Source organism: Vicia villosa, linkage group LG6 (assembly GCF_029867415.1).
Source record: "Vicia villosa cultivar HV-30 ecotype Madison, WI linkage group LG6, Vvil1.0, whole genome shotgun sequence".
In the NCBI taxonomy this organism is placed as follows: domain Eukaryota; kingdom Viridiplantae; phylum Streptophyta; class Magnoliopsida; order Fabales; family Fabaceae; genus Vicia; species Vicia villosa.
Genome location: NC_081185.1, coordinates 117,404,279 through 117,424,898, shown reverse-complemented (window position 1 = coordinate 117,424,898; position 20,620 = coordinate 117,404,279). Strand labels below are relative to the sequence as shown.

The following is a 20,620-nucleotide window of genomic DNA, read 5'->3' as shown; positions in this document are numbered from 1 at the left end:
AACCTGGCTATATCATGACTCGCGTTGTAGGATATCGTGCTGATAACGTGTTATAAAACTAACTAAAACAATAGAGAGATCAAAGAGAGATAGAGAAGAAAGAGAGCAATATTATCTTATCTTATTTCAAGTGTGCTTTACATTGTAATATGGGTCTCTATTTATAGGACTCAAGGGAGATAGAAAATCATACATATTAAACACATATTAAGTATGGAATAGGGAGATGAATAACTAGGAGATGGATGGACATCCACTAACATAAATATTCATAACAATATAGTAAATTTCATTAGATGATTAAATTGTTATTAAAATATCGAGAGTCTTGTAATTACAATAATTAATTTATCAAAATAAATTATTAAAATATAATTTTATATTATGCAAGATACAACTTTAAAATAGTTTTTTTTAATTTAATTTTGTTTTAAGAGTTAAGATTTATAAAGAAATTTATACGACTTAGTTTTATTTAAAAATAATTTTAATACTAGTAAGATGAGTAAACAATTTATGTTTATGATTATCTTAAAATTAATTTTATTTTTTAAAAATTTATTTTGGAATTATGGTTTTAGTCTTGAAAAATATTTATAGCTTTAGATAATTTTAATTTCAAATAAAAATATTAAATAATTTAAATTATATTTTATATTTATATCCTAATTATATTAAGTATGTTTATAAAAATTATTTTAATAAAGATTAATTCATCAAGTAGAATTACTTTAAGTAAGAATCTCTTCTTATGGAAAGTTTAAATATTGAGTGTAATAGATAAAATTCAGTGAGGTGATCTTCATATGAAATATTTAAATCTTATACGTTAATTAAATCCAACGATTGATATTAATAGTTTTCGTTTCTCACATAAATATTAGTTCTCACCGGATACGTTCCCTATATATATATATATATATATATATATATATATATATATATATATATATATATATATATATATATATATATATACTAGTAACAAACCCGTGCATTCGCACGAGTTCTGGGTACGGGATATGCATTTGTTTTTAATGTATATTTTTTAATAGAAAAATGTCTGGTACCCATGAAAAAATAATAGTTGAATGTATAGAAAAATGACTGATACCCGTGAAAAAATAATAATTGAATCTATAAAAAAATGTCTGGTACCCGTGAAAAAGTAATAATTGAATGTATAGAAAAATGTCTGGTATCAGTAAAAAATTAATAATTGAATGTGTAGAAAAATATCTGGTACCCGTAAAAACATTTATATCAATAAGATTTTTTAATACAAAATACAATTTTGCTATAAAATATGTGAATAATAGAAGCTAAAAAATGTAATAAAAAATAGAAGCTAGAAAAATTATGAATGAAAAATGTATGAGAAAGATTAAAGAGAAATCTTATGAATATAAAAAAAGAAAATAATATTTTAGATATTTTAATCAGTAACTTCAGGTTTCCTTTAATATTTAATATTGTGATCAACAACTTCAGGTTCCCGTTAATATTCAATATTGTGATCAATAACTTCATGTTCATGTTAATACTTACTATTTTGATCAGTAACTTTATGTTCCCGTTAATATTCATTATTTTGATCAGTTAATATTCAATATTGTGATCAGTAACTTCACGTTTCCGTTAATATTCAATATTTTAATCAGTAATTTCAGATATCTGTTAATATTCAATATCAATAACTTCATTTCCGTTAATATTCAATATTAATTTCATGTTCCCGTTAATATTCAATATCTTAAAATATACGTATTTAATAAGATATTAAAAAATAATTATAAATACAATATAAATAAATATAAAATATAGTTTTGGTAAAGTATTGAAAAATAATTATAAATATAACAGATTTTATAAAATATTGAAAATACGCTGTCCATATCTCTTGAAAACTTATTTAGAGCATATATTTTTGGTATATTGTGTCATATCTCATAACATTTGTATAATGTTGATACATGACATTAACAAAATAGGATAATAATTTATTAACAGTTAATTTTTCTATAATTATTATATAGTTTTGTTTCAATAAAAAAAAGAAGGTGAATACTTCAGTACCCTTGAGTTTAGTTGGATACTAGTACCCTAAATCAATCAAATACGGAATTCAATGCACATCACTTTTGTATTTTATTTTATTTTAAAATAAATTAAAATTCAATTTATATTAAAGGTATTGGTACCCCACAATGGATCATCTCCTTCCATCCATCCCTCTCCTTCAACAAAAACACATGCAATTGTATAGAAAGAATTAAAAAAAATGATATATAAAATAAGAGGGAGAAAATGTTAGAGAGAGATAGAGACATAATGTGAAGGAGAGGGTTGTAGAGAAAATGTTGAAGGAGAGGATCCAAACCCGTTGGTACCCAACTTAAACCCATGGTGATAGGTTTGTCAATTTTATCCATAGTCAATTATTATATAGAGAGAAAAAAGTCAAATAAATTACTAAAAAATTAAGGGTATTATAGACAACAAAAATCATTATTTAAAAAGTAACAATAATTATTAGTTGTCTCGGTATGTGTTAAAAGTAAAAATAAAAAACACTTAAAAAGAAACGAAAGGACTAATTGTTATGAAATGTCACTATAAAATATTTTACAAGGTTAATGTATCCGAACCAATGTTTTAAAAATCAGACCGAAGATCGAACCAACGAAACTTCCAGTTTAGAGTTTAATTGGTTCATCCGATTAAACCTATGGTCGAACCATTTATTAAATAAGTTAATAACATGAAATTAATTTTTGAAAGATATGTCACACGTAATCATATATTCCCAACTTAATAAAATAAATATTTCAAAAATCAATTACAAACTTAATATAATAATATCGATAACATTTATAATAACACAACATATTTTTACACTTTATTTTAACCTTCATTTAGGAATAATTTTAATAAATTAAAGAATTACAATAAAATAAGTTATACTAATTCATACCAAAAGTAAAATAATAGAAAATAATAATTAAAATAAAGTTCAAATTATTAAGAATACCTAAATTAAAATATAGAATACAAAAATAAATAATACAATACACTTAATTAAACAACAAAAAGCAAATTCGAGTTGAACCACGACAAACATACGATGGAGTGTGGTTGAAAGAAAAACTATAACAGAGCGACAAAACTTTAAAAAAAAGTATGTTTGTAATAAAAAGACAAAATTCTTTTTTGTGGTTGGAGAATGTATGTTAAGTTTTGATATTTAGGGCCCGTTTGTTTCGGCTTTAAAAAATGGATTTTTTCTTTGTATTTTTGAAAATAGATTTGTCAAAACCGTTTTTCAAAATATTACAAGTTTTTTTATATTCGTTTTTTCTAAAATAAAATACTCATTATGACATCCTATAACATAAACATACATTATTAAGACCAAAACTTAGTCAAAATCTCAATTTTTTCAAAAAGTTGTATTTCAAAAATGATTTTTATGAAAATCTATTTGAAATAGCTTCAAAATTAAGTGATTTTTTGAAATTTTGATATTCAATTTTTTTTCCAATAAAATCAAATTTTAAGGATAACTATTCAAACCAAATTTTCATTTGAAGCTTTTATAAAAAGTTTCTTTGTAAAATTTTTTTATACAAAATTTTGTAACACTATAAAAATCAATTTTTAAAAAAGCCAAAACAAACGGGCCCTTAATATTAAATTTATAAGAAAAACCAATTTGATGCATTTTTTAAACCGAATAGTTTTACAAAATCGGCTCTGATTCTATGGTTCAAATGGTTTTGAACGGTTTAATCTAGTTTTTCCGATTCTACTCCGGTTTTGCTCACTACTAGGGGTGGGAATAAGCCAGGCCGACTAACAGGGGCCTACAGCCCAGCCTACATAGGCCTAGGCCAGGCCAAGCTTTTTGTATAAATAGAAAAGGCCTATGCTTTTTTATAAGCCTATTTAGCTAAAAAGGCTAGGCGACGAGCCATATAAAAAACCTTTTAAGCCTTAGAGTCCGACCTATTTAAATAAATATGACTAATTTTATTATTATTATATTGTATTTTGTACTTTAAATTAAAATATAAAAATAAATCTTAATTATTTTGAAGAAATTATGAAAATAAGATGGAAAAAAAAATCTTATGAACAATGTAATAACTTGCTTCCTTAAGTTCTCTCATATAAATAGTATCATAAAACTTATGCTACTAGATAAACTCAAATAAGTCAATACAAACAAACATTTGTTAGCCTATATAAAGTTGAGTTGAATGACTTATTTACAAATGTTCAAATAAAATAGGCTTTAAAGTAGGCTAATAGGTCAATCAGACCTTCAAAAAGGACAGACTCAGGCCAAAATAAAAATAAGCCTACGATAGGCTACATGCAGACTTAAGCTTTGAATTTTTTAGTAGCTCAGGCTCAGGCTTGGCAAAGCTTAGCTCGGCCCAGCCTATTCCCACACCTACTCGCTAGCAATTTTGAAAGGTTGACCCATTCACAAGTAAATTTATATGTAATTATAGAAAAAGTCAAATATTTATAAAATTTTAACAACTATGGTTAATAAAAACCACTAACTTGTCGTTCATCAAGAAAATGTAAATTTAATCGACCAATTGACCTCGAGTGGTAAACGAACTTCTGCTAAGGAACGAAAAATTTGGAGAATACCTAATTTGATTTTTGATAAAAATAATAACCAGTATCATGACTTCTCGACACTCTAGATTAGGGGTGGCAAACGGGCATGCCCGCCCCGTTTAGGCCCGCCCCGCAAAAGCCCGCGAAAAAACGGGGCGGGGCGGGCATATTTGATTGTGCGGGCCTAAAACCTTGCCCCGTCCCGCAAAAAAGTGAGGGCGGGACGGGGAAAGCCCGCTGGCATTGAACCTTTTAGGCCTAAAAATAGTAAAATTATATGAAAAAGTTAATGCCCGCAAAAGCCCGCAAAAAAACGGTGCAGGGCTGGACGGACACATTAAAGGGAGTGTGCTTAAAATCTTGCCCCGCCCCGCATAAAAGTGCGGGTAAAACGGATTTTCCCCGCGGGTCGAGCCCGTTTTGTCACCCCTACTCTAGATTATAGAGTGTCATTCCCCTAAAAACTAGATTGCAAAGAAAAAAAATTATTTACACGCTTTCATGTGGTAAAGATTGCTCTAATTATAGTATATTAAAACATATTTTTTTTCCAAATATATTCTTTTCCATTACTCCCAAATATGTTTAACCTAATTTCAAATTTTCATGTCTTACTGCTAAAAGGCAGCAGAAAGAACGTTCCGTCTCCACCAACCTCCGTCGTGAATAACCGCACTATGGCAACTCACTGCTAATAAAACCTATCAGTCAGCCACCTATCGAATAGTCCGCCACCTATCGTTTAAAGAACAAAAGTACAGTGTAAAACTTTTTTGGAGGTTTATCGGTTGTTTATTACTTAGATCTCTTAGTTTTTCCCTCTGCATGCTTTTCCCATTAATTGGAATAGGACAGAATAGTATCAATTTCATCTTACATTTTTTTGTATTTTGCCCTAAATACATATCATAAAACTGATATTTTTCTTCTCCTTTCTATATCCATAAATGGTTGTTAGTTAACACTTTTTTATATCATTTGTGAATTCATTGTTTGTTTTAGGAACTTGCTACAAAAATGGATTCTGGTGGTTTTCTTACTGCACGTGACAGACATGTGAATAATCGTTCCAAGAGGCAAATATCCAATCAAGGCGAAGATATGATAAGCAAGCTACCTGACGATATCATTGTTCATATTCTTTCTTTTCTTCCGATGAGAGATGCAATTCGTACGAGTATTTTATCACAGAGGTGGATATACATGTGGACATTTCTCGCAAACCTATGTTTTGGAGATCAGAAACATGGTATTTATTCTCAAGAAAAGATAAACAAAACTACTTTTATCAACTTTGTATGCAGGATGATGCTTCATCTCAATACTTCAAACATCAATATATTTGATCTTTCTCTTTCAGAGAAATATGACCCCTTCATTTTCAGTGAATTGATATCTCGTGTTTCAAATAAAAATGTTAGAGAGATTTCTGTCTCTTCCCGTAAACAGTGCAACATTTCATGCTATCCCATTTTGAAATGCCAGTCCTTGGAGAAGTTGAGGCTGAGTATGGATTCTATCATCCAATTTCCGTCTTTTGTTTGTCTTTCATCCCTCACTGTCCTGAATTTGATTGCAATGGAATATACAATGAATATTACTTGTTACTCCTCCAATCAGTCCAAAGAGTTAACACTTAATTTCCCAGTTCTTAGAGAATATAAGTCATATGATTGCATTTGGTTAGATGTAAAACGTGTTACTATAGAAGCGCCACTTCTTGAAAAGGTTGAAATAAGTCGTCAATGGCTTAGGTCGTATGATGTATCTCATGCTGAAATTGTGATTCGCGCTTCCTATGTTACAAAATATCGTTATGAGGGTTATATATCACTCGAGACCATTTTGCTAGATGCTCATGTTGCTAAAGCCTCCATTTTTCTAACGAAATCAAACGTCAAGAGTGGGCAACAAATGAAGAATTTTTTTTGCAAACTTTTCAATATTAATAATTTGAAACGTTTAAAGCTAATTCAGGTATGATTTTTTTGCTTCAACTTTTAAGTTAATTTTGATAAGAAATTGTTTCATGCGATAGATAAAAGTCTATAGTGTAACACATTTTTCCTTTTGTTGTTCAGGATCTTGCACCAATGAAACCTTATTTGGTTGATATTCCTGCATTTCAAATGTTGGGCTACCTGCATCTATACTACTCTCTTACCTTTGAGCTTTTGTTAGCCTTACTTCTAAAGTCACCATGTCTAGAGACTCTAGTTTTACAGGTTCGTGATTGATAATATCTTTAAATTTTACAAAATCCAACTAAGATAATCTCTGACAGTGTAACTACAAATAAGAAGTGAAAATAAGATATCTATTTGTTTTGATTATTTATAGTTGAAATATGTAAAAAAGTAAAAATGGTGTTAATGTTTTCGTTATTGAAGATAAATACATAATAGTAAATACTTAATTATTTGAGTTTTTTTTTCATTCTCTTGATTGTAGCTTGTTTTGTTATATAATATTAACATGTTATGTTTTTTATTTCATCAGGCAATTGATTCTTACACAGAACCGCCTGATTTCGCAATCGTACCCGAATGTTTTCTGTCTACTCTTAAAGTGGTAAGATTTGAAAATTTTGATGGTGGTGAGCTGGAGTTAAGTTTTGCTAAATTTGTTATGGAGAATAGCCAGTTTTTGGAGAGTATTAGTTTCTCATGTTATAGGCTGGGCAGGGAAAAAATTGAAAAGATTAAGGAGAAAATGTTCTTAGTTAATAGAAGTTTTAACATAGAATATTCAGCTCATTCCGTCACATTTAAAGTGTGAGGAATACACTTCTCATATTTATAATTGAATGTATTTTCAAAACAATTATTATATGTGTTGTTGGCTTCAAAAGTTTGAATTACTCTGTTGGTTTTTCAACAAATGATTGTTTGCTCCAATGTGATGTTGTTTGGCATTTTAGAAATTTTGCTGTTGGTGCTATATGCGAACCTAATGTATTCATGATGAATGATGTATGAGAGTAATGATAGACAACATACTTTAAATACTAATGTTCATAAATATTGAAATCTTGTGGTGTCACTTGATGGTATTTCAATTTAGATTAGATTGGTACTCGTAGTTAAATTTTTTATAAGGTATTTGAGAATATATCAAAAGAGATTCTTAAAATAATTGTAGGAGTATTTAGTTATTACTTTTTTTTTTTTTGAAATCAAGAAATATATTAATCAAAACCAACCATTCGGAATTACAACACCAAAGAACCAAAAACAGAAAATTACAAACCGATTAAACTCTAGCTTAAGTAAAACAATGGGTTATTGCTAAACTCATAGAAGTTATAATTGGAATGAGTAATTTTCCCGATATAAGACCATCTCCAAACTAGCGCCTTACAACTCCAAACCACATCCCTCGAATTCCACGAACCGTTATTAAAGACGATGTCGTTCCTGCACCTCTACAAGCTCCATAAAATAGCTAACCAAACGGTGCCAATTTTTCCTCTTTTAACTTTCCTAGACCGGCAAAAAGAGCTCCAATAAATAAAGCCTTCCTTAAAGTCTAAAACACCTTTGAAATGTAATCCAATCCACTCGGCCATTTCCCTCCAAACAATACCGGCATTCCGGCAAAAAAGGAAAGAGTGAAGGAGAGACTCATTACAATCGGTACAAAAAACACAAGCTAGGTTCGAAGAATGATGAAGAATACCTTTAGACAAGAGGGAATCCTTAACCGGGACTTTGTTGATAAAACATCTCCAACCAAAAGCCTTCACTTTCAAAGGGACATCTACCTTCCAAAGCACCTATAAATCTTAGAATATTCTAGCATAAATATATGACAATGTTTAGAGAAAACTAGAATAGTATAAATGTGCTACATGTTTCTAGAGTGTTCCAATAAATCTTAGATTAACTAATAGCCTAGAAAGTTCTATGTCTATGTAATGTAGAAAAGACAAACAAAATCCTAGATAGTTCTATTCTAGAAACATCCTAAAGCACCTATAAATAGGCAAGCATATGTGTAATTGTATTCAAGCCTTTAAGTCTTTAAGCCTTTAAGGTTAAATATCAATAACAATGAAGGCTTCATCATACTATTACTCTCCTCCTACAATAAGTTGATTACTTATGTGTTGTCTCTTGTCCCGTGTTACTAAATGCTCCGATACTACCTCACACACTACTTGCTACAATCTTTCAAATATCAATTAGAAATATTTACACTATCCAACTACATTCTAAACTATCACTTCTACCTCTAAAACCAACAGTGATATCAGAGCTACGTTCGGTCATTCACAGGGTGTGGCAAACTATTTCTTCTTGTCACCAACAATTTTATTAAAACTAGAAAATGAGGTATCTGACTCAAACACAAAGGAATACAGGTAGCCACACGGCCCGACTCTGTTTGAGTTCAAACCCAAAACTAAAAATGAGAGAGAGGAGTTCAGGTAGCCTAACAGTCTGACCCTCTTAATTTCAAGTCCAACTAATGTCATAAATCTATGGCAAATAAGGCTCGAGTTCTGATAGACCATAAGTCCAGGCGATAAAAAAATTGACACCTGTGACCTCTGAGACTCTACTTGAGTACAAGCCTAGGGAGACAAATACATCTGCTAGAGCAAGAATGATTCCCTGTCAAAACTCTTTTACAAGAACTACGACAAGACTCATAAGTAACTAAGAAGCAAGAGTGGTGACAAGGAGATTAACATGCAACTGGATAATAAAAGTGGTCCTTGTTAGAAGTCTTTAACAAGACAAACAAGGAAGATCACAAATGCAACTAAGGAGTGAAAATGATTCTCGTCAAAAGCCTTCAACAATGTTGAGAAAGAGTTTAATAACATTCATCGAGACAAGTAGTGTGACAAAATTGAATCATGGTGGAGATAATGCTTTTCAAAATAAAATATATTACATAACAATATCAATGAAGGAGGAGATAGCTTCACAAATTCACATTTGAGCAACTATGGAGTACACTTGGAGTTGCTAAAATATGCATCAAGGAGGAGTGTTGAAATTCATGCACATTTCTAGAATATTCTAGCATAAATATATGACAATATTTAGAGAAAACTAGAATAGTATAAATGCGCTACATGTTTCTAGAGTGTTCCAATAAATCTTAGATTAACTAACAGCCTAGAAAGTGTTATGTCTATGTAATGTAGAAAAGAAAAATAAAAGCCTAGATAGTTCTATTCTAGAAACATCCTAAAGCACCTATAAATAGGCAAGCATATGTGTAATTGTATTCAAGCCTTTAAGCCTTTAAGGTTAAATATCAATAACAATGAATGCTTCATCATACTATTACTCTCCTCCTACAATAAGTTGATTACTTATGTGTTGCCTCTTGACTCGTGTTACTAAATGCTCTGATACTACCTCACACACTACTTGCTACTATCTTTCAAATATCAATAAAAAATGTTTACACTATCCAACTACATTCTAAACTATCACTTCTACCTCTAAAACCAACAATTACATATCAAGTTTATGAAAAACTATCTTTTCTAACAAAACTGGTGAAAGATTTGAGTACTGACTAAAGTACTGATTGAAGGTATGACAAAAATATTTCATTAATTTACAATCTATAATTGAGGACTGGGGCTGTTAAAAGTATCGAGGATATTCAAATTGTCACATTTATCATTGCGAGATATGTGCTCTTATGGTAACACTTGTTTACATATGACACAGGATCATCCACCTTCCTATATATTGCTGCCACTGCATGTCTGCATGGTATACAAACAAGATCCCAAAAATTGCAACTACAAGTATGTTTTTCTAGGTCAACAACATAGCTCTCATTAAAAAGTACATGTGTAACTTGAAAAGATAATCTACCAGCATATGTGGCTAACTAACTTGCACTCTTCTCAATCTCTCTATCTAGCCTTTTCAATGGCTTGGACATTATTTGTCCCTTATATCTTTCCACTTTTTCTGTAAGAGTTGCAAACCTACCCATCATATAATTCCTAATCCACTCTAGCATTGTAATTATTGGCTTGTCCCTTTGAAGTAATATGGTGGCATTAAAAGACTCACTTAAATTGTTCATCAAGACATCACATTTTGAGAAAAAAGGGAAAGCACGCTTACACCATTTGTTCTTGGGAATTGCCTCTAACCATTCATAAGCTTCCAATTTGGCCTCCTTGATCATTAGCATCTTTGCTTCATGTGCCTCAAAATAGGTAGCCTTAGCAGCTGCCATCATCAAATCTCTGAACAAGGTACCTCCTCCAAACTTCTTTTTGAAGTTTGCATATAGGTGTCTCAAACAGAATCCGTGTTCATAAGATGGGTACTCTTCTTCAATTACTTGCACCAGGCCCTGCATAAAACATCATTTTAGTGGTTATATAATGTTAGTCAATCAAACTAAGTATATAATATGTAAGTCAATAATAATACCTTTTGTTGATCAGATATGAAACACCATCTGCCATCTCCAATGTTCTCTATTAGTAACTTCATAAACCAACTCCATGTGTCTTTTGTCTCACTCTTAACTACAGCAAAAGCAACTGGAAAATACTGATCATTGGGATCTCTTCCCACTGCCATCAACATAATTCCACCATACCTATGTTTCAAATGGCATCCATCCAATTCAATAAAGGGCCTACATGTTTTTGTCAAAGCTTTCTTGGTCCCATCAAAGCAAAGATAACACCTTTCAAATCTTGGCCTCAAACCTGGAGCTAGAGCAGCTGTGTTGATTTTGAAAGTATTGCCTGCTGAAGCCCTCTTCAATTCAGCACCATAAGACCACAACATGCTAAATTGCTTACTTGAATCACCCTCAACTATTTGTCTAGCAATTTGCCTAGTCTTAAAGGCCCTGCATCCTGGAATTTGTGTGGAATACCTTGATCTAATATCTGCCACTACCTCATTTAGTTTCATCTTACTATTGTTCTTAAGCCCATCAACAATAACCTTAGCAACCCATTCAGCCTTAGCACTTTTGTTAAAAAATTGTCTTCCACACTTGTGTTTATCAAAGAGTGTTTTAATCCTAAAAGTTGCAGTAGATAACACTCTACTACACAAAATTGTGTAGTTACATTTTTTATTATCCTTGCAAACCACTATACATCTATTTGAGTCATTTTTCTCAAACTTGATATCCCTACCATTTAACATATTATGCTCAAGTATTGCATCCTTAAATTGTCTCAAGGAACGAAACTCCATTCCTACTTTGAACACATATTATTTGCTCAACTTATCTTCTTCATTGAACCTTATAACACAAGGCCTCTCATCAGAACTATCATCTTCAGCTCCACTGTCCAACTCATCAGTCATGTATTCGTCTTCAATGACATGTTGCTTACCCAATTCTTCTGTTACAAAAACTTTCTCGCATTGCCTACTTGACCCACAAGGCACATTTTGTTTTGTAGGCTCAGCATCTACACCAATCATCTCCTCTTCAAAATCCTTCATCCTTTCCTCCTCACTATCATCAAAATGGACATCCCTAACTGACTCATCACTTGATTCATCATCCAGTACACCCTTTACCTTCCACTTAATCTTATCCATATAGGAACTCACCCCACCCTCAGGTTTTGGCTCACAGTATATCTCAATGTTACATTTCTTATCAAACACTATGGCTGATAATTCAACAGCATCTGCATCATCTCTAAATGCTAGTAAATCTACATCAAAATTTCCATTCTCGGGTTTCCACCACATCTTAACCTTTTTATCATCAAAATCAGGCTCTATGGTTTTCACTAAGTCACAGGCTTCAAAAAATGACCAATAATCTGTGTGTTGGTTGCTGAACCCAAGTACATCCCCACCCTCATACCTAATGTCTGGGTCTTTTACAAAACACCCTTTAATATAAAATACAACATTGAACCTAGACATGTTCCTGTTGAATACCATTTAAAAAGAAAACCTAGGTTAACAAACATCTACAACAGTTTTCGGTTTCACTATAGCAGTAAAGATGAAACCCTAAGATACTATATTGAGATAAAGGGATTTACCTGAAACCACAAGGAGATTGAAGAAAGCAACGCTAAATGGGACCACCACGAACAAGATTTTGCAGCTCACGAACCTGGGACCACCACGAACAAGTCTTCTCCACGCGCAGCTAGGGTTTTTGATTTGGGGGGAAAATGGAAAAGTGACAAATGGGTTTAACTTATGTTTTTGTTTTGTAAAAGTGACAAACGGGAAAAAGAGTTAACTTATGTTTCAAATCTTTCCAAGCGGGCAATAAGATTAAAAATTATCTCCATGTCATACATGCCACGTCATTCACCGTTAATGAAATTTAACAGCGAGGATTAAATTTTCTAACGTCTAATATTTTAGGGACTAAAGTTTGAAGAAAATTTTTATAGGGACTGTTTTTGCAGGGTGGCTAATTTTTAGGGACTAAAAACTTAATTAACCCTTATTATTTTTATTTAAGTTGGATTATGTGCCACACTTAAAAATAAGCTTCCAGGCTACGGTGTAAACATACGGTGTTATGTTTTTTGGTGTAACTATAGCATACCTCAAAAATAATTTTGGATTTGGGAGTGAAATACTTTTTTTTTTTTGAAATAGGGGAGTGAAATACTTGTTTCTAAGCATTCCTGTTTTTATGCGAAAAAAAACTTTCTTACTATATAGCATGTACTTATTTTCCATTACACGCTTTCATGCGGTAATGATTGCTCTAATTATGGTATATTAAAACATGATTTTTTTTCCAAATATATTCTTTTCCTTTTACGCCAAAAATATGTTTAACCTAATTTTAAATTTTCATTTCTTACGGTTAAAAGGCAGCAGAAAGAAAGTTCCCTCTCCACCAACCTCTGTCGTGAATAACCGCGCACTATGGCGACTCACCGCTAATAAAAGCTATCCGTCAGCCACCTATCGAATAAAGAATAAAAGCACAGTGTAAAATCTTTAGGGGTTAATCTGTTGTTTTTTACTTAGATCTTTTAGTATCAATTCCATCTTCATTGTTTGTATTTTGCCCTAAATACATAATCACCATGGTTAACACTTTTTAAATCATTCGTGATTTCATTGTTATTTTTAGGAACTTACTACAAAAATGGATTCTGGTGGTTTTCTTACTGCACATGACAGACATGAGAATAAGCATTCCATGAAGCAAAAATCCAGCCAAGGTGAAGAAGATATGATAAGCAAGCTACCTGACGATATCATTGTCCATATTCTTTCTTTTCTTCGTTTTAAAGATGCAATTCGTACTAGTATTTTATCACATAGGTGGATATCCTGTTGCACTCAGTTAGTCACGCACAGAAAGTAGGAGTAATTCCTTGAGTTTATTATGAAAGCTTTGGCTATTAAATAGCCTTACAAAATTAAACTGCACTTGAATAGTGGAGTTTGTTACACACATAATTAAAATAACTTTGAACTAGTCTATCAAAACTACCTCCTAAAATGTAGGAGTTTATTTCTGCACTAAACAACTAAAAGATACCACGTCTAACCTAACAATGCCTCTCCTAAACTGATTATTATCACAATCAGTTTATACCCTCACATACTCCTAGCTTTTCTCTTAACTTCATGAACGCATCTAGCTTAAGTGGCTTCGTCATAATGTCTGCGAGTTGTTCTTCTGTTCCACAATGAACCAGCTCAATGACTTCTTCCCTAACAAGATCTCTTAAAAAATGGAACCTGATATCTATATGTTTGCTTCTTCCATGGAGTACCGGATTCTTTGACAATTTTATAGTTGAACTATTGTCACACATAATCACAGTACTTCGAGCTTCAATCATGCCAAGCTGCTCCAAAATCCTTTGCATCCATACACACTGACATGCACACGCAGCTGCTGCAATGAACTCGGCTTCCGTAGTTGACAAAGTCACTACTGGTTGTTTCTTGGATGCCCAAGATACAGCCCCTCCACTTAACAGAAAAACATATCCACTTGTACTTCTCCTGTCATCTACATCACCTGCATAATCACTATCTGTGTATCCAGCTAATTCATTAGGAGCCCCTTTCCTATACATCACTCCAAAACCCACAGTTCCTTTTAAGTAACGCAATACTCTCTTTGCAGCTTGCATGTGCTGTTCTGAGGGATCCGCCATATACCTGCTTAAGAGACAAACTACATACATTAAATCAGGTCGTGTGGCTGTGATATACATCAAACTCCCAATTAGTTGTTTATAAGATGTGGCATCAACTTTAGCTCCACCTCCTTCCTTCGATAATTTTGAACCTGGTACAATAGGATTTTTAACTGCATTTCCTTCGTGAAGATTGAATTTTTCCAGCAACTCTCCAGCATACTTCTTCTGACTGATAAATATTCCTTCTTGCTTTTGGATCACTTCCACACCTAGGAAATACTTCATCTTTCCTAGATCAGTCATATCAAACTCTTTCTTCATGGAGGATTTGAACTTTGCGAACATCAAGTTATCATTGCCCGTAAATATCAGATCATCAACATACAGGCTAACGATAAGAATTTTATTACCTCCTTCCTTCTTGATGAAGAGTGTATGCTCGTAATCACATCTTTGAAACCCCTCTTTAATGAAGTACGCCTCAATTTTACTGTACCAGGCACGTGGTGCCTGCTTTAATCCATATAGTGCCTTTTTGAGTTTGTAGACTTTCTCCTCTTCTCCCCTTCGAACGTATCCCAAAGGTTGTTCTACATATACATCTTCTTCCAGCTCTCCGTGCAAAAAGGCGCTTTTCACATCAAGTTGATAAACTCTCCATTCTTTTTGAGCTGCTATAGATAGAATCATACGAATAGTATCCCATCTTGCCACCGGTGCGAATACCTCATTATAGTCGATCCCATGTTGTTGTGCATAGCCCTTGGCTACAAGTCGGGCTTTGTGCTTGTCCACTTCTCCATGCTCATTGAGTTTAGTTTTAAACACCCATTTAACTCCTATCTTCTTCGCACCTGTAGGTAGTTCAGTTAGTTCCCAAGTATTGTTTTTTTCAATGGCTTGCAGCTCAATTTCCATCGCTGCCCTCCACTTCTCATCCACTACAGCTTGCTCAAATGAAGTAGGATCTTCTAAGGCTGCAAACATCACAAAGTTACCAGCCTCTTCCTCATCTGAAAACTCTTCTCCCGTGGTATATTCTTGCAGGTAAGCAGGTGGTTTTCTGACTCTTGCACCTCTTCTCTCTGCTTCTTCTGTGCGTGCTATTGAATTTTCTCCTTCATCCACTTCAGTTTCTTCATGTTGTTCCTTGTCATCACAATCTTCCCAAATCAGTTTTTCTTCTTCGGCTTGACTGATATCCTTCTCCCAATTCCAGCCTTCATCTTCCTCAAAAATCACATCCCGACTAATCATTATCTTTTGTGTTATTGGGTTATATAATCGGTATGCTTTCGACTCATTGCTTACTCCAAGTAGCACACAACGTAGGCTTTTATCATCTAGCTTTTTTCTCCTTTGATTTGGGACATGCATGTGGGCTAAGCAACCGAAGACTCTGAAGTAGTCTACATTTGGCTTCACTTCACTCCATACTTCTTCTGGTGTTCTCTCCTTTGTTACTGATGTTGGACTCCTATTTAGCACATGTGCTGCCCATTTAGCAGCCTCAGGCCAAAACCTCTTTGGCACTCCTTTATCATTCAAAATACATCGAACCATATTCATGATTGTCCGATTTTTGCGCTCTGCTACCCCGTTCTGTTGTGGCGTATAGGCTGCTGTAAGTTGCCTTGTAATGCCGGTCTCCTTACAAAACAAATTAAACTCATCAGAAGTAAATTCACCTCCTCTGTCGGTCCGCAGACAGCATATCATTGATCCACTTTGCTTCTCAACTTGACTCTTAAATTGTTTAAAGAATGTAAAAGCTTCAGATTTATCTTTTAAGAAATAAATCCATACCTTTCTACTGTAGTCATCAATGAGGGTCATGATATATCTTCTATCACTGTTTGATGATGGAGTAATTGGACCGCAGAGATCTGAATGTACCAGCTGCAATTTTCTTGAAGCACGCCATGAACTTTTCTTTGGAATGGTTTTACGGTGTTGCTTGCCTACTAAACAATTGGTGCATGCTTTGGTCGTTCCTTTTAACTCCGGCAATCCTTTCACCATATTTCTGAACTTTAAGGTTCTCAAACCTTTGTAATTCAAATGTCCGTACCTACGGTGCCACAATTGGGACTCATCATTTATTGAGGTTTGCATGCATCTAGGGTTGTCGGCAATTTTGGCTACTGTTGTTGCTAATAATGCAAACATTCGGTTCGCCGTCATCCTTATTTGCATTATCAACCCTCTCTTCGGATGAAACATCTTGCAGACACCGTGTTTGATCAGAATAGTGAGGCCTCTTTCTTGGAGTTGGCCTATGCTAAGGAGATTACTCTTCAAGTCCGGTACGTAGTAAACGTTTGACACCACTTGGACTGTTCCGTCAATATTAAGCCGCACACTGCCTCTTCCCACGACTTCCATTCGAGTATTGTTTCCTAACTTTACAGAATGCCGATAGTCTTCATCCAAATCTGTAAACCAGAATTTGTTTCCACACATATGATTACTACAACCTGAATCCAAGAACCATACCTCTTCTTTCTTGGCATTGTTTGACTCCACCATCAACAGCATCTCATCCTCTTCGTCAAATTCATCAAATTCTGCATAATTTGCTTTTCTTTCCCATTGTGGACATTCATATTGGAAGTGCCCTAGTTGATGACACTTGAAGCACTCTACAAGTGCTTTGTTCAACGACCTTCCTCTGCCTCTACCTCTTCCTCGAACCATGTTTCCTCTGCTTCTTCCTCCTCCTCCACGTTCATCATGTGAGATCTTTAGAACTTGTTCTTCTCCTCCATTTGTTGTCTTCTTAAATTTCTGCTCGTGAACGAGTAGCGAGCTTTGTAATGCATCTACAGTCAGACTATCAATATCTTTGGACTCTTCAATCGAGCATACAATGTAATTGAAATTTTCCGTGAGCGTCCTCAAGATCTTCTCCACAATTTTTACGTCTGGCATGTCTTCTCCACAATTCCTCATGTCATTGGCAACCACCATAACCCTACCAAAATATTCTGTGACTGACTCACCTTGTTTCATGTCCAACAGTTCAAAGTTTCTACGCAATGTTTGCAGCTGCGCTCGTTTCACCCTCGCGTTACCCTGATATTTGATTTTCATCGAATCCCAGAGCTGTTTCGATGTCTCCTTTTGAGTGATGGTCTTCAAGATGGTCTTGTCGATTGAACTGAACAGATAGTTCTTGGCCTTTAAATCTTTTAACCTTGCTTCATCAGTATTCTTCTTTTGGACTGCAGATAGGGTTTCTTCATTTGCTGGTTCCACGAAGCCAGCTTGCACCACGCTCCAATACTCTTTTGACCTAAGAAGGTTCTCCATGAGAAGACTCCAGTGATCATAATCCCCGTCAAACTTGGGAATGCTTGGTTGCGCAAAGTTACTGCTCTCACTCATCATGTACTGATTTTCACTCTTTTTTTTTCACACACTTTGTTTCACTCACAGGCCAGGCTTCTTTTTAAGCTCTGGTACCAGTTTTGTTGCACTCAGTTAGTCACGCACAGAAAGTAGGAGTAATTCCTTGAGTTTATTATGAAAGCTTTGGCTATTAAATAGCCTTACAAAATTAAACTGCACTTGAATAGTGGAGTTTGTTACACACATAATTAAAATAACTTTGAACTAGTCTATCAAAACTACCTCCTAAAATGTAGGAGTTTATTTCTGCACTAAACAACTAAAAGATACCACGTCTAACCTAACATATCCATGTGGACATTTCTGGCAAACCTATATTTTGAAGATAAAAATGGTATTTATTCTCGAGCAAAGATAAACAAAACTACTTTTATCAACTTTGCATGCAAGATGATGCTTCATCTCAATGCTTCAAACATCAATAGATTTGATCTTTGTCTCTCAGAGAAATATGACCCCTACATTATCAGTCAATTGATATCTTGTGTTTCAAATAAAAATGTTAAAAAGATTTCTGTCTGTTCCATTGAACAATGCAACATTTCATGCTATCCCATTTTCAAATGCCAGTACTTGGAGAATTTGAGGCTGAGTATGGATCATTCTATCATCCAATTTCCGTCTTTTGTTTGTCTTTCATCCCTCACTGTACTATATTTGACTGCATTGGTAAATCCGATGTATATTACTTGTTACTCCTCCAACCAGTCCAAAGAGTTAACACTAAAATTCCCAGTTCTTAGACAATATCACTCACATAATTGCATTTGGTTAGATGTAAAACGTGTTACTATAGAAGCGCCTCTTCTTGAGAAGGTTGAAATAAGTCGTCAGTGGGTTAGGTCGTGGCCGTGTGATGTATCTCATGCTGAAATTGTGATTCGTGCTTCCTATATTACAAAATATCGTTATGAGGGTTATATATCGTCTGAGACCATTTTGCTAGATGCTCATGTTGATAAAGCCTCCATTTCTCTAACGAAATCGAACGTCAAGAGTGGGCAACAAATGAAGAATTTTTTTTGCAAACTTTTCAATATTAATAATTTGAAATGTTTAACACTAATTCGGGTATGATTTTCTTCTTCAACTTTTAAGTTAATTTTGATAAGAAGAAATTGTTTCATGTCATAGATAAAAGTCTCTAGTGACTGAAACACTTGTCTAATTCTTCATTTACTTTACTTATAGTAGGTTTCTTAATATATTGTCCAACAGTACACATTTGTTTTTGTTTTCCAGGGTCTTGCACCATTGAAACCTTATTTGGTTGATATTCCTGCATTTCGAATGCTCAGCTCCCTGGATATATGTTACTCTGTTACAGTTGAGCTTTTGTTAGCCTTACTTTTTAAATCACCATGTCTAGAGACTCTAGTTTTACAGGTTCGTGATTGATAATATTTTTAAATTTTACAAAATTGCAACAACAAAAAAGAAGTGAAAATAAGATATCTATTTCTTTTGATTATTTATTGTTGAAATATATAAAAAAAGTAAAAATCGTGGTAATGTTTTTGTTATTGAAGATAAATACATAATACTTATTTGAGTTTTTTTTTTCATTCTCTTGATTGTACCTTGTTTTGTTATGTAATATTAACATGTTATGTTTTTTATTTCAACAGGCAATAGAGTCTTACACAGAACCGCCGAATTTTGCAATCGTACCCGAATGTTTTCTATCTACTCTGAAAGTGGTAAGATTTGTAAATTTTGCTGGTGGTGAACTGGAGTTGAGTTTTGCTAAATTTGTTATGGAGAATAGCCAGTTTTTGGAGAGTATTAGTTTCTCTCGTTATACACTGCGCGAGGAAGAAATTGAAAAAATTAAGGAGAAAATATTTTTAGTTAAGAGAAGTTTTAACATAGAATATTCAGCTCATTCCGTCACATTTAAAGTGTGAGGAATACACTTTTCATATTCATAATTGAATGTATATTCAAAACAATTATTACATGTGTTGTTGGCTTCAAAAGTTTGAATTACTCTGTTGGTTTTTCAACAAATGATTGTTTGCTCCAATGTGATGTTGTTTGGCATTTTAGAAATTTTGCTGTTGTTGCTATATGCGAACCTATTGTATTCATGATGAATGATGTATGAGAGTAATTAATGATAGATTATACTTATAGTAATGAAATGGATGTAATCTTACTATGATTGCTGTCAAAATATGTGGTAAACATCCACTTGGACAGTACACTTATTAAGAATGGTTCCTACCAGAATTTTAGAGTTCCAAACAACATGCATATTTTTGTTTATAAATCTATCATTGCCAGAATCCTGCACTGTCAGACAACATACTTTAAATACTAATGTTCCTAAATATTGAAATCTTGTGGTGCCACTTGATGGTATTTCAATTTAGATGAGATTGGTACTGGCAGTTAAAAAATTTATAAGGTATTTGAGAATCAAAAGAGATTCTTAAAATAAGTATACTACATTTCAATTTAGTCCAT

At 33.3% G+C, this 20,620-nt stretch overlaps 3 protein-coding genes across 3 annotated transcripts; 2 read left to right on the top strand and 1 right to left on the bottom strand.

Moving 5' to 3' along the window:
* Window positions 1-5,652: 5,652 nt before the first annotated feature.
* Window positions 5,653-7,413, top strand: LOC131614492 (F-box/FBD/LRR-repeat protein At3g14710-like). Its single transcript, XM_058886064.1, has 3 exons — window positions 5,653-6,612; window positions 6,717-6,860; window positions 7,135-7,413. The coding sequence occupies exons 1-3, from the start codon at window positions 5,653-5,655 to the stop codon at window positions 7,411-7,413; spliced, it is 1,383 nt and encodes a 460-aa protein (XP_058742047.1).
* A 3,084-nt stretch (window positions 7,414-10,497) lies between these two features.
* On the bottom strand, window positions 10,498-11,840 carry LOC131614490 (uncharacterized). The gene is made up of 2 exons (XM_058886063.1): window positions 11,055-11,840; window positions 10,498-10,974 (listed from the first exon to the last, which is right to left on the bottom strand). The coding sequence occupies exons 1-2, from the start codon at window positions 11,838-11,840 to the stop codon at window positions 10,498-10,500; spliced, it is 1,263 nt and encodes a 420-aa protein (XP_058742046.1).
* A 6,905-nt stretch (window positions 11,841-18,745) lies between these two features.
* LOC131614489 (F-box/FBD/LRR-repeat protein At3g14710-like) lies at window positions 18,746-20,058 on the top strand. Its single transcript, XM_058886062.1, has 3 exons — window positions 18,746-19,222; window positions 19,394-19,537; window positions 19,780-20,058. The coding sequence occupies exons 1-3, from the start codon at window positions 18,746-18,748 to the stop codon at window positions 20,056-20,058; spliced, it is 900 nt and encodes a 299-aa protein (XP_058742045.1).
* The last annotated feature ends 562 nt before the right edge of the window (window positions 20,059-20,620 follow it).

What these genes read in the sequence shown, in the direction of transcription:
- LOC131614492 (XM_058886064.1), top strand. Translation starts at nt 5,653, where the DNA reads ATGGATTCTGGTGGTTTTCTTACTGCACGTGACAGACATGTGAATAAT. An exon ending in AACGTTTAAAGCTAATTCAG is followed by an intron (nt 6,613 to 6,716) that starts GTATGATTTTTT and finishes TTTGTTGTTCAG; the next exon opens with GATCTTGCACCAATGAAACC. An exon ending in TAGAGACTCTAGTTTTACAG is followed by an intron (nt 6,861 to 7,134) that starts GTTCGTGATTGA and finishes TTATTTCATCAG; the next exon opens with GCAATTGATTCTTACACAGA.
- LOC131614490 (XM_058886063.1), bottom strand. Translation starts at nt 11,840, where the DNA reads ATGGAGTTTCGTTCCTTGAGACAATTTAAGGATGCAATACTTGAGCAT. An exon ending in TCATATCTGATCAACAAAAG is followed by an intron (nt 10,975 to 11,054) that starts GTATTATTATTG and finishes TGTTTTATGCAG; the next exon opens with GGCCTGGTGCAAGTAATTGA.
- LOC131614489 (XM_058886062.1), top strand. Translation starts at nt 18,746, where the DNA reads ATGGATCATTCTATCATCCAATTTCCGTCTTTTGTTTGTCTTTCATCC. An exon ending in AATGTTTAACACTAATTCGG is followed by an intron (nt 19,223 to 19,393) that starts GTATGATTTTCT and finishes TTTGTTTTCCAG; the next exon opens with GGTCTTGCACCATTGAAACC. An exon ending in TAGAGACTCTAGTTTTACAG is followed by an intron (nt 19,538 to 19,779) that starts GTTCGTGATTGA and finishes TTATTTCAACAG; the next exon opens with GCAATAGAGTCTTACACAGA.